Source organism: Sesamum indicum, linkage group LG10 (genome assembly GCF_000512975.1).
Source record: "Sesamum indicum cultivar Zhongzhi No. 13 linkage group LG10, S_indicum_v1.0, whole genome shotgun sequence".
In the NCBI taxonomy this organism is placed as follows: Eukaryota; Viridiplantae; Streptophyta; class Magnoliopsida; order Lamiales; family Pedaliaceae; genus Sesamum; species Sesamum indicum.
Genome location: NC_026154.1, coordinates 15,295,162 through 15,309,579, shown reverse-complemented (window position 1 = coordinate 15,309,579; position 14,418 = coordinate 15,295,162). Strand labels below are relative to the sequence as shown.

Sequence of the window (14,418 nt, the reverse complement as noted above, 5' to 3'; positions counted from 1 at the left end):
AATAGTGTAATTAGAGTTAATCTTAAAGGTGTTGACATAGTTTATTTATTTATTTATAATTAATTAAAGAGAGGATGATATGGTGGGGGTATGTTGACATATGAGGGTGGTGTAGTGGACGTCACCGAGTATGTGTACAAGTGTGGGTGTGTGTGACTGTGAGAGAAGACTGGTGACCGACCGCCTCCACAGTTGAGATAAGTTTGCTTCCACTCCAAGGACTTTTTCCACCTCAAAAACTAACACAACGCGTCTACTCAACTTTAATTTTAATTTTTAAAAATAAAAAAATTGTTGTGTAAATAAAAATACAAAAATAATGCAAGTAGTACTGATATTTCACCACAATTTACATAATAAACAAAATTCAATTGAATTTGATTTTCGATTTTCGATTTTTTTTGGAATTTTCTTTTTAATATTTATGACTATTTAAATAATTTTTTTTACGTAATAATTTTTTCGAGGGTTAATTATATTTTTTCATTAGAATAACGTCAATTGTACAATATTTTGTCATTTAAATTTTCTTTTGTTGGTTATCATATTATCTCAACTTTGCGAAATTTGTACTTTATCATGTATGATTATTTCTCGATCGATCTTTTGGCTAGAAAAAACATCACATGCACTTCGCAATTATTTTACTCATGCATTACCCTTAAAAGCCACATATGCATTACAATGATAATTTTCAATATAAAAATCAATTGAAAAATAGTCATATATAATTAAGTATGAATTTTGCAAAGTTGAAATGAAAATACGGAAAAATGTCATTTACCCTATTTTTTTTTAATTAAAACAGTAAATAATCGAAATAAGGTGGAAATAAAATAATATGAAATTAAAATAAAATATTGTTTTGACGGTTATTATCATGTGCTGGTTTAAGCTTCTAATTACTTGTTTGAGTTTGCCGCTCCAGCGTTTGATCCTTATCGCAATTACACACACACACACACACACACACACGGACACGCTCTTCTTAAATTAAGAATATTCAATGTAAGTAAGCAGAAGTTTCACTTTCCCAGTTCAGAAAGGAGAGGCGCTTTTCGGTATTGGAACCGGGTTCGGGTTTGGTTACGGGTACGGGTATCTAGAAAGCCACTTGTTAGTTTGAATATGAAGAAGAAACATCCAATGGTGGCCACGTGTGCAATGATTGGCCATACCTATCCTTCTCCTCGCATTTTCTAGAACTTTACGGAAGTGAACTCCTATTATTCTTCTTCTATCCAAAATATATATGAAAAAGATTTGGCGTACCACCACTACTACGAATTACCGTTGTTACCCTTATGGTCCTTTTTTTTTTTTTTTTTCTCCTCCCCTGATTATTATATGATGAACAATATTTATCTTGTTGGGTGAATTACAAATTTTTTTTTTAAAATTTGTCATAATTATAAATATTCTCATGTTATTTAAAAAGTTATAAATATATATATGAAATTAATGATTGTCTAACGATTACCCCCTCGTGACAGGCCATTGTATGGAGGTATTTGTTAGACAATCATTAATTTTATTGAGGGGGTATTTGTAATTTTTTAATCAACGATGGGTGTCAATACTTACTTCTTGTTCGAAACATTATAAATACCTCTTTGAAATTAATAGTTGTTTAGCCAATACTCCATCGAGCAATTCATTATAAGAGATATTTATTAGATAATTATTAATTTAATGAGGGTATTTATAATTTCTCAAATAATAAAAAATACATTTATAATTACTGGATATGTTTTTTTTCTTGTGGGGGATTGGAGTCGAAACCATCTAATTATTTTTTTAATATAAAAAAATTGAACAATATCTCTTAAAATATAATTTGAACCATATATTTGAAATGAAAAATAAAGCTTTAAATTTCAAACCATATATATTTCAAACACAGCTACAATCCAAGGGTGATTCTGTCAATTCACAGGTAAGAGAGTGGCTCACTCACACAACTGAGAGGACTGAACAACTGATAACGTCACCGGCAGGCAAGTGGACGCCTGGCTCCACCACACGGCACGCAACGACACGTGGAACTCTTCATTACAGGAGCGAATTTCTTACTGGACACGTGGAGGTTGCATCTTGTTTTTTGGCCGTTAACTGATTGCTTGGGACAAGTAAAATAAAGCGCGGAAGGTAACTGTTTAATTACTTGGAGACGACAACAGCACCGGACCTTCCCGGTTGACCGGCCAGGCCACGTGGCACTTGGTGTTTGTCTAGGTAAGAATACCCTATACACACATGATATGGCCCTTACCCGAATTTAATTAAAAACCCACACTGCATCAGTAATTGATTATTAGCATCTCCATTTGCGACCTCGTGACGTCATGTGCAATATTATCGACATTCTTACAAGAAATAATCCAAATACTTATAAAAATAATTTTAAAAATTGTTCATTTCAAAATTTTTAAAATTGAACAGATGTTGATCCAAATTGGAGTTAGGTCATTTCAAGGGAATAATTCGTATTAGAGATTTTTGGAAACTTGAAAAACAAGAGCAGATTGGCAGGGCTGTTGGGTGGTCCACATAAAGAATCCTTTGATGCTTAAGTTAGTGAAAAAATGCTTTGTGGAAAGTGATAATGATGTATTGTGGTTCAAAATAATTGTGGGGTGTTCATACTTTTACGATTCTACTTGCCTTGATCTCGAACTCGTAGGTACTTGATGATCAATAGTTGTGGTTATGGGTTCGCGGGTCAAAATGAGTGTGCCTTTACAAGAGTTCAAAATACGCGAATCCTTATTTTGTAAAGAGTATTTTGCATTGATATATCCCTCATAAAGGTCCTAACATCAGATGAGAGGATTTTGTTCCTCAAGTCTCCATCCTTCATTACATTCACAGTAACAAGTGTGTAATCCCGTTTTTATCCTTTATTTAATTCTCTTCTTATGGTTGGCATTTCTTATCGAGGGACCAATGAGTAATTTCAGCTTTTATCCATCTAGTATGAAATCTTATTATTCTCGTCATTCTAAATTACATTTTTCTTAATCATGCAATTATCAAATTTGGTTTTCCCTAAATTATTACAAGGGTAGGGGGAGTAAGACATAAACACAAGAGAGGACATCAACATTGAAGAATAAAGATTGGGTGACTTTTGTCCTAACAAATGAAAAAGAGTTGCATAAAACCTCTTTCCACGAACCATATATAATTGTTTCTGAGCCACTAATACACATAGTTAGGTACATGAAAAAGAGAACAAAATTAATGTTGTTAGGCAAGGCAAGGGAAAGGCCATTGGTGGTGATTAACGTGTAATTAATGACATCCAAGTACGTAGCTAGATGAGTTTTGATGAAGTAGTGGTCCGTATTTCTTGCAACTAAAACCGACTCATGCATCTACCTACCTACAATTACAATACACATTTTGTCTTCCCTTTTTCCCTTTTTCGTTTTAGGAACTTGTGTCTACTTCTTTTGGATACCGATTATGTCTTTTTCTTATGAAAAAAATGTAAGGAACTTTTCTCTTATTGTAAATTAATAATAAGTCTTTTAATTAGTTAAAATTCACCGAATTTACCAATGTTCACAAAAAAGTCAAAAATAAAAAAATTTATATCTACCCCCAATTGATTTATTACTTATTTATTATAGGAACGGTTTTTTTGGATACGTTATAAAATAGAAACAATTTTTGTTAGAACGATGTTTAGCACAGTTTTTTAAAAATGCACGTTCCAAAATTAATATATATATACAACACTTAACATATTCTTTTTTTCTTCCTTACTTTCTCGCCCTCACTCTCCCTTTCTCGACCCTTCGCCTCCCACGCTGTCCTCACGACTGTAGAGATAAGTCTTTCACTCTTCTCATTTTTTTTTTTTGTGTTTTGATCCCTCCACCATTTTTTCTTTTTGTTCCCACATTTTTCCCCCCCCTCCCCCCCATTTTCGTCTAAAAATTTCACCTATTTTCGTAAAAAAATAAATCCCCCATTTTCGTAAAAATATATACCTCCATCTTGTAAAAAAAAAAAATTCTCCCATTTTTTGAAAATTTTTGAACAGACATTTTAGGAAAAAAAATTCTAAAAATACTTTCAGAATATATTTTATAAAATATAACAGAATTTTTCTTTGAAATTTTCAGAATATATTTCTGAAATTTTATAATTTTTATACATTTTTTAAATTTAAAAAAAATTCATAACTTTTGGTAATTCTAAAAATTTTCTGTAAGTTTTTTGTATTTTTAAAATTTTTCTATCAACTTTTTCTGATTTTTAAAAAATTTCTGTAATTTTTGGGTGATTTTTAAAAAATTTCTGTAAAAAAATTTATTTTATGTAATTATTGCAATTATAGAAATATATAGTTGTATAAGAATTACTGTAATTTTAAAATTTATTTTATGTAATTTCTGCAATTATAGAAATTTTGTGTAATTTCGTGTAATTTATGCGATTTATGTATAATTTATTGAGCAATTTATGCAATTTATGTGTAATATTATTTTTTTACATGACATTAGCCCAATTTCTCCAATGTTAACATATTTACATAATAATCACAAAAATTAGGACAATATTTCTAATAATAATATTTTTACATAATAATGTCAATAATAAAAAAAAATTAGACCAACTTCCCCAATATTAACATTTCTACATAATAAATACAAATAACCACAAAAATTACACCAATATTCTCAATAATAATATTTTTACATAATAATGTCAGTAATCAAAAAAATTAAACCAATTTCCATAATATTAATATTTTTAGATAATAAATATAAATAATCACAAAAATTAGACCAATATTTTTACATAATAATGTCAATAATAAAAAATTTAGATCAACTTCTCCAATATTAACATATTTACATAATAATCACAAAAATTATAACAATACTCTCAATAAACAAATTGAGGACAATATTTCTAATAATTTATAATTATTTAAAAAATGTATAGTTTTTTTGTAACCACGTACAAATAGATCACCCGTGTCTTTAATCTTGTTTAGCCCATCAAGTGAATTTCACTAGTAGAACTCGTTAGATTTATCTATTTTCACCTGTCAACAAAAGACAATGTTTTGATAGAAAAAATGGATAAACTTAATAAGTACTATAACAAAAAGTTCATGTAACAGGCTAAACAAGCTTATAGCAATGTTTGACCCATATGTATATGTGCACAAGGGAATTATACATTTTTAAATAATTAATGAGTAATCATAACTTCATGATAATATTTTGATGTGTAAGAATTATTATATATTTTTTATTTACATATTAATGTTAATAATAAAAAAATTTAGACTAGGATTTCTCAATAGTTTGTTTAGATCATGTATAGTAGTACGCCTCCTGTATCGTGTGGTCGAGGACGTGGTCGTGGCCCACCATTTCCACCAGCACCATCGGGCTTCCTAGGTTGGGGGAAGCAGTCATTCGACCATCCACACCACCTGATATGACTGCATTGTCCCCCGCCCCACAGACTCTAGATGATGCTGAAACATCTGGAGCCACACAGGCAGCTGATGAGACATTACAGCAATCTACCACCCCAGCGGCTGCTCCACCACCACCATCAGTCCCCCCACTATTAGCGCGCCAGTACATCAGTCCCAATGACTCGAAGTAATTTGGTTACCTAATTTTTTAAGTATTATTTTATCTTAAAAATGTCTAATATAATATGTCCTTTCAAGACTGATCGTCACTTCCACGAGCGGATCAATGCGATCGTGTGAGGATATTTTCCCCACCCATGGTCGTGTATGAAGTAGGTGCCTCCAAAGCACCAGCATCTCTGTTTCGAGATCATGAAAATAATTAATTTTAAATTAATTTGATTTTATCTAATTATTTAATAAATTTTACTAATGTTATGTTTAATTTTATTATTGCATATAATCTACTGGCGGGACTGTGAAGATGAGTCCATGTTCCGGGTCTTTCACATGTGGGTCGGCAGGTATAAGACTTTTTTCGTCGTCGGTCCAGCCTGGTCAGGCCACTTTGGTTGGCTAACGAGGTATGACTCTAGCTCCAGACGCACTAGGCCAACGAGAACTTCCACCATGAGTCCTCGAAGAATAAGGCAACCCGGGCGGCGAATTCTATGGCGTCCTTGACTATGTATTAGGGGGAGTCTCCCTCTGTCGACATGCACAAGAGGAAGTTGGTAAGTAAATAATAGTATTTTATATTCTTTATCATTATTTTATAAATACGATGCTAACTATTTTTTTTTTCTATAGGAGACAAAGCTCGGCCGGCCACCCAAGTAGATGAAATTATTCAAGATGTGTTACAAGAAAAAAACGACGGCTGGAGAGGGCCGAGGGCGGCGGAGGTGGCGGTAAGTAGCTAAACTAATTAATATTATTTTTTAAAAAATTAATTCTCATTAAAAGTACTAATAACTTTATTTGTTTTGTAGGAGACGGTCCATATGCTGGAGGATCGTCAGTCTCAGCATACAATCGAGGACCATGATGCCCCCACTGAATCGAAGGCTTCGACGGCGAGGACAGAGCAGCAAATGTAGCCGGCTCTAGTCGGGGGCAAGAACATGAGCCGAGTATTCGGTTTTGGTTCTGAGGCCCACATCTCCAGCCACACATTCACATCACCATCGCCATCCTCACCTACAAACCCCGCCATAGAGGACGCCCATTGAAGATTCTATCTACAAAAGAAGGTCAACGGGGGATACTAAAATATCTCTCACTGACACCATGTACGAGAAGGTGAGGTCGTCTTTCTTTTCAGCCGGTCAACTATTCGAGTGTAATGCTTGGTGGAGATTCGACAAAAGGTGCCTGGTCGAAGGTCCAGTACAGAAGGTAGCAGGCGTGTTCGTTTTGGCTCCCGAGCGAGAATGATAAATAGGCTTTAGTCTCCTCGAGGTCATGATAGTCGACATGATGGCCATGATGGGGGAGATGCTGGCATCCTCCTCGACCATAGCATCGCCTTTGACAAACCACCCAGGCTCAAATTAGGATGATATGGACGTCGCTAATGAGGAGGGGTTAGATTAAGTTTTATAATTTTTTATTTTTGTAATTAAATATTTGTTTATATTAATAATTTTTTTTTAATTATTCATATTTCATAATGTTTATTACATTCCATTATTTTATATTTATCCAATTAATTAAATTCATAAATATAATTAATTAAAAATTAATTTAATTATATATAAAATTTATAAATTTATTTATTTATTCAAATTTATTAAATATATTAAGTAATTATAAATAAATTACAAAATTAAAAAATTTCAAACGGTTTTAGTAATGGCAAAAAAAATATTACAAATTTAAATAAATAATCATCCAAATACCGTTACGAAAACAGTTATAAAAACGTGTTACTGTTCCAAACACCATTGCTACAACTATTTCAAACAAGTGTTCTTAATTGGTGGGTAAGCGTTCCAAATATCATTGCTATTTTAGTTTCTAATATGTGTTCCATACTAAGAAAGACCGTTCCTAATATCATTACTAAAACAGTTCTACAAACGTATTCCTAAGTCCGTTGCACCGTACAGTTCCAAAACTCGTTCCTATATTTATCACCAATACAAATAAAACCAATTTCAAAATTTAGGCAGGGATATTACAAATACCGTTCTAAAAGTTATTCGATAAAATTAATTTAGCTGTTCCAAAATCCATAAAAATCGTTCTAATTCAAAAAATAAAAAAGATCAGACAAATTCAATATTAGGAAAGGTTTCCAATGAGAGTTACAGTTGCCATCCCAAATAGGAACGATTTTGCCTTAACCGTTCCTAAATTTATGCGACGCCATCTGTAAGGATAGACTTCGATCCGTTCCAAAATTGTTCCAAAATTCGCTGCAAATAAGTTATGTGTTCTGAAAATCATTCCAAAGATAAAAAAAAAATTATTTCAAAACTCGCCCCAAATTTCGCCTTTTTTTGTAGTGTTAGGCGTACTAGATATAATTTTTCAAATCACATGAGGTCTACGTGTAATTCACCAAATCCCGGAGTAGGAGAGTGTAAGTATCCATTTTTAAAATAAAATAGTTTACCTCCTTAGATAGGAAGATAAATTGCTATATTTAAAATAAAAAAAACACTGGAAAGTAAATGCTATTTTTTATAGGAGATAACTTGACCATTTACAAACTGTATTAAATTCGTTTTATTATTGGCTGTTTATGATAAGTCGTCATACAGCTGATTTGCTCATTAGATTCGAATTTGTATTTTCTGTTAGGTTGTATTTGGATTGATGAATTTGAATTTGAGAAAATAAATTAAAAAAATAATTTTTACATAACTATGTATTAAAAAATAATATTTAAACAAATTATTTTATGCAGTTTCAAATGGCCTGTTAAATAATTTGGACATAGCACCTGTACCCGAATGACAAGGCACTAACACGATCGATGGCGTAACCAATATATTTTGAACATAATGAATTTTAAGAATTATAAAATGTAAAAATATTCTTATAATTAAGAAATAATTACACTCCTATTCTATGAGGTTTGGTGTAATTTTACGTAAACCCTCGGTGGTTTGAAAAGTTATGTTTAATACTCTTGAAGTTTGCTTTCATCTAACAAATAAGTCCATCAATTAGTCAAAATTCACAAAATTTGCTGATATTAATAAAAATTTTGAATGAAAACTGATATTTACCATCTATTAATTTATTACTGACTTGTCTTATAACCACGTTCGTGCGTAAAAAAGTACATTTTCTTTTTATATTAATATAGATATTTGTTCACTTCATATATCGTTTTTACTTATAATAAATTAAAAAGTACGTTGCAAGTTGGAAAATTGAAAATAAAAAAAATAGAAACCTCTTAGTTTTGTTTGTAAAAAATAAAAGAATAATTATATTAGCATCCATGATTTATGATTTATTTAAATAAATTATTTATATTTTTTACATAATTACTGGTTACACGTTAACAGTAAAAAAAATAGAAATAATTTATACAATGATGTCTACATTTTTTAAAAAAACAATATAATATTTTTTATGAATATATGAGTAATTATAAAAAAATAAAGAAAATTCATATAAAGAGAGTATGTACATATGTAAAATGTAATTATTCGAAAAATAAAATAAATGGAGAAATTTTAGTAGTAAGAAGGAGAAGGAAGGTCGTCGAGCAATAACGTGGAAAGCAAAGTGGTGAGTTTTGAGTTTGAATTTGAATTCTGGATAGCGGCGGATACCTTCTTCTCTTCCTCTTCCTCTTCCTTCTCACTGCTATTTTTGAAATCCTAATCTGATCTCGCTGCACTAAAACCCTAGTGACCTAACACACAATCTCTACTTGATTATGACGGCGCCGCCGCCGCCTCCATCCACGGGGAGAGAGCTCTCGAGCCCTCCCACGGACGGCATTTCCAACCTCCGTTTCTCCAACCATAGTGACCACCTCCTCGTTTCCTCCTGGGACAAGGTTGCTATGACTTATCTTCCACTTAATTTTCGAGTTTCCCTTGTTTTTCTTTTATTATTAGTTTCTCTTAATTTGTTTGTTAGAGTGTTCGACTGTACGACGCGAGCGCCAATGCGCTTAGGGGAGAGTTTATGCACGGAGGTCCGGTGCTGGATTGTTGCTTTCATGATGATTCTTCAGGCTTTAGTGCTTGTGCTGACCACACTGTCAGAAGGTGATTTCCAACTTTTCTTCCCGGTTCTTTCTACCTTTACAATTGATTTAGCTTTTATCTTCGGTTTCTGGTACTAGGGTTACCATTTTGAGTTAATTCCTTGTACTGATATTTGGTTTTGATTGAATTCCGCAGTTTCATATGTTTGTAATTATTTGGTAATAGGAGTGATTTTGACATGTTTATGGAAATTGGATGTGTCTGTGCTCCAGGCTAGTGTTCAACTACAATAGGGAAGATGTTTTGGGGAGACATGATGCACCTGTTCGTTGTGTTGAATACTCATATGGAACGGGTGGGTGTTTCCTATCATTGCCTTGTTATTGTTCTGGGCAACCTTTTCTTGAGCTGGCATATCTGCTGAACAGTGGGACATTCAAAGAGATTTCCTAAGATGATTAATTTTGCTTGAACTATTTAAAAAGCCTGAAAAATTCCAAACATGAGAAAATGTGCGGGAGTAGCTATTTGTGTACTTGGTTAGCAATTGCTACGCAGATGAAATCAACATACATACAAGAGGCTGCTGTGTTTGTCCCTCTAACTCAACATGGTGATATCTGAATTTCTTGTTTTCCTAGTCAATATTTTCCATGCTATACTTAAATTCCAGAATTCTGTGCCTATATGTTGTTGTATAATTTAGTTTGCCGGAAAGTATTTAGAGCATCACAACCTTTGTTCCTTTCATGCAGTACCATATAATTCACTTTCAGGTACTGAATGCCTTTCAGTTTATTTTGTTATACTGATATTACTTAAGTTTTCTGTGATTGCCAAAATAGATTCTTATTTGGTTATTTGGTGCTAGAACATGCTTTTGCTGATGTTTCATTCACAAAACTGAACAAGCTATAGCTACAGAAGTTAAATTGTCATATATTTACTCAAAGTGTCATCTTAGTTGCAGTCTTTCCTTCAAAATATCGACGGAAACTTTTTCTACCATTTGGCTTCTTCTATCTGGAGGCTTGCTCGAAAGATAGAGTTTTCTCACTGGATAACATCAATTATCTAGAAACGTTTTATTATGTGGTTTTGAGGTCTTGAACTTGCCAGTTGATCCTATGATTAGCTTAAGGCTTTTTGCTTATGTTATGATTTAGCCCCAGGTTAAATACAATTTACTTCCCTGTGTTAATGGAAAACTGCAAACTCCTGTGAAAAAAACAAAGTGCAACTTACCACCCGTGACACTAAGAATGATGCAATTTACCTCCCTCCTGTAAATTGCATCATTTTTAGTGTCACGGATGGTAAGTTGCACTTTGTTTTTTCACAGGGTTTTTTTTGCACTTTTCCATTAACACAGGGGGGTAAATTGTATTTAACCCATTTAGTGCCATTTTGCATCTTATATTTTTAGCTCTGCAATAAAAAATCTAAGCAATGTCAGTATAGAAAGTTAATGAACATATCCTTTCAGCAAGTAAACAAATCTTCATTGCAAGGTCTTTCATTGTGAATTTAAGTTGAGTAGTTATTAATTATTTGCTGTATGTGGTAATCTATAATCTCCCATCTCTACCGACCATGTTTCCATGTAGCACATGCATGGAGTTGTTCTAGTTCTATTACTTCTAATTCTTTGCGTTAAGTTGTTTAGGTCAAGTCATTACTGGTAGTTGGGACAAAACCTTAAAGTGTTGGGACCCCAGAGGTGCAAGTGGTCAGGAACGCTCTCTTGTTGGAACATATTCTCAACCTGAGCGTGTGTATTCTTTGTCTCTTGTTGGCAATCGTTTGGTCGTTGCTACTGCTGGAAGACATGTAAATGTGTATGATCTTCGGAACATGTCTCAACCTGAACAACGGAGGGAATCTTCTCTGAAATACCAAACAAGATGTGTTCGATGTTATCCTAATGGGACAGGTGTGTATACTAAATTCTTGTTTATGTTGTTGACTGTCAGCCTAGTGGTTAGAGGGGATTAACTTATCTTGTCTAGAAAGTGTATTTGTTCAACCTATGCTACTCGTAGAAATTGATGAGTTGTCCTGCTGCACTTTGGCCAATTGTAGTATCAAAGTACACTGCTTTATATCGATTATAGACAGAAAAGATAGTTGGGCTCCAACCTAAACGAGTTATGGAAAGAAAAGATTTCTGCAACTTCAATGACTAAATAACAGGTTGGGAAATGATCTTTTTCATTGTTACTAATTACTATGATTTCCAGGTTATGCTCTTAGTTCTGTTGAAGGACGTGTCGCAATGGAGTTTTTTGATCTCTCCGAGGCTGGTCAATCGAAAAAGTATGTATTACATTGTATCCTATGGGAGTGTGTAAATTAGTAATTCATGATCTTGTGAACCCTTTAAAAAATGATTATGTACACAAGTTAACATCTTTTTAAATGTCTATTATGTGTGCCCTTGTACCAGATACTAATATTAATATAGATTGTAAATACTACTGTTGATGGAAGAGCAAAATGATGTCTAATTTTCTTCAAACTTTTTCTGCCAAAACATTCTGATTCTAGTTTCTTGCTACTTATAATTTATATCAGGAGCTTTTGCTTGGTCGTTGAAAGATTTTTATGACACAATTAACAAATAACATTGAAGTAGATACAAGTTCATACAGAAGTCATGCTTAATTTCATTTTTTCTCAATGTTGCATAACTTTGTAATATTTCCCCATCTTGTTGCTGTTGTTGTGTGCAGGTATGCATTTAAATGTCATCGAAAATCAGAAGCAGGAAGAGATATTGTGTACCCGGTGAATGCCATTGCATTTCACCCTATGTAAGTTGCAGAGTGTTTTGATATCATGTTCCTGCAGTTTTAGATTCACTCATGAAAGTCACTGTGCGGGTTGCATGAAGAACTGAGCTGCAATTCGTAAAATACTGAAAAAGTAATTGGACCACATTTTTGATGATGACCTTCAGTATGAGATATTGGGTGGGAATCATGTTAACTTGTAAAAAGGAGAGAAAAAGGGAGAATAGCGATTATTACTATGAATACTCATTTGGGAAAGGGTAAAATAATCTGGAGAACAAGGTACTAGAGCTTCATTATCCAATGCAAGTCTTGTGAACAGTTGATCATGCTTTCGACATTGTGTTTAAAGTTTGAAGCAATCTTGGACCAGCATGCCACAGACTATCCATCAAAATGGTTGGATGGTTGCACAATTCTGGAGATTTCTCCTCACTCAAAAAAAGGATTTGGTTTATACGAGTTTATTCTATGAATTAAAATTGCTGGTGATGGAGACTCAATATCCTTATGCTGAAGATGGCTTGTGCACTCTTTCTCACTGTTTCTTTAAACTGCTGCATGTAGATATGGTACTTTTGCCACTGGAGGTTGTGATGGTTATGTTAACGTATGGGATGGAAACAACAAGAAGAGGTTGTATCAGGTAAAAGAAATTAGGAACTAGGCTTTAATTTCTTCCGTCTTGTTTGCAATATGCTGAGTTTTGTTCTGTATCTGCCTGGACTTGGTTGCTGTGAAGTATACCAAGTACCCAACAAGCATAGCAGCTTTGTCGTTTAGCAGAGATGGTAGATTATTGGCAGTCGCATCAAGTTATACATATGAAGAGGGAGATAAAGAGTAAGAACTCCTTTATCTTACAGCTTCTCTCAATATTAACCTCTTAACCCCTCTACATATCTTTTATTTTTACTATTTTTGCAGCCATGAGCCAGATGCCATATTTGTGCGTAGTGTAAATGAAGTAGAAGTCAAGCCAAAGCCAAAAGCGCTGCCCAATCCTGCTACATGAACATTGCAAATTTCCAGATCGTTTTGTAATATTTCTGAACTATAGATTGGTTGTTATCAAAATCATTTTTCTCGTTGATTGCTCTGATTCTTGATGGGGGATGGACTTGAGACTTTGTAATATGCTTAGAAGTTAGAAATAGAATATTATTACAATTTACACATAATGATAGGTGAAATAGACAGTAACCGTTGCCGACGCCGTCTAAGTTTATAATCAGTTGCAGAATGGGACATATTCTGTCTATTTGCTTGCAGGTACTGCCAAAATTCCCAATGCCATCTTTGTTATATATTTTTGTGGAAAAAGAGATCACTAACAGTTCAAATATCTTAATGTTTTTTCGTTTTCTTTTTCCTAATGTCATCTGCTTGGATAAAAAGACCATCAAAGAAAAGTGTTGTCCAAATAAAACACCCAAAAATAGTTTAGCATTGTTATAAACTTAGAAAATTTGAAGTTGTTTGCTCATTACTCCTACAGTTATATAAGAGATATAGAGAAGAGTAACTTGAGGAGAATGATATATTCTTGTTTTTCTCTTTGTGCATTCCAAATTAGGTGCATGATGATCTATTCATAAACCATAAAATTGTTGCGAGACAATATCATGAGAGGAATGCGAAGTCGATGATTATTATAGAAATATTACAAGTGTGCATTCATACACAAATACATATATATATATATTTACATTACTTTGTCTAAATATATTAATGTTTTGTTTCAACGTAATGCTAAAAGAAATTCAATACGACAGAGAACCAAGCTAAGGAAAAAAATACACTAGTATAAAATTTTCGTGATCTCAGTTAAAATTCGGCTGTGAAGTCCAAAATTGAAGAGCCTGACCCAATATTGACGTGAGATTCGGCCCAGACCAAAGTGACCTTAGACCCTTCCTACATATTGGGCTGTTTGTCTATTCTAATTTGGGCTTCCTAGATGGGCCAAGAAATGAACCCATATAGAACACAAATAGCCCAT

At 33.1% G+C, this 14,418-nt stretch overlaps 1 protein-coding gene across 1 annotated transcript; it reads left to right on the top strand.

Annotated features, from left to right (window-relative positions):
* Positions 9,119–13,629, top strand: LOC105172669 (mitotic checkpoint protein BUB3.1). Its single transcript, XM_011094205.2, has 10 exons — positions 9,119–9,196; positions 9,320–9,470; positions 9,554–9,684; positions 9,897–9,979; positions 11,291–11,557; positions 11,865–11,940; positions 12,357–12,437; positions 12,984–13,062; positions 13,159–13,259; positions 13,344–13,629. Exons 2-10 carry the CDS (start codon positions 9,348–9,350, stop codon positions 13,429–13,431), a joined length of 1,029 nt encoding a protein of 342 aa, XP_011092507.1. The 5' UTR covers positions 9,119–9,196; positions 9,320–9,347; the 3' UTR covers positions 13,432–13,629.

What these genes read in the sequence shown, in the direction of transcription:
- LOC105172669 (XM_011094205.2), top strand. Translation starts at nt 9,348, where the DNA reads ATGACGGCGCCGCCGCCGCCTCCATCCACGGGGAGAGAGCTCTCGAGC. An exon ending in GAGGCTGGTCAATCGAAAAA is followed by an intron (nt 11,941 to 12,356) that starts GTATGTATTACA and finishes TGTTGTGTGCAG; the next exon opens with GTATGCATTTAAATGTCATC. An exon ending in ACAAGAAGAGGTTGTATCAG is followed by an intron (nt 13,063 to 13,158) that starts GTAAAAGAAATT and finishes GTTGCTGTGAAG; the next exon opens with TATACCAAGTACCCAACAAG.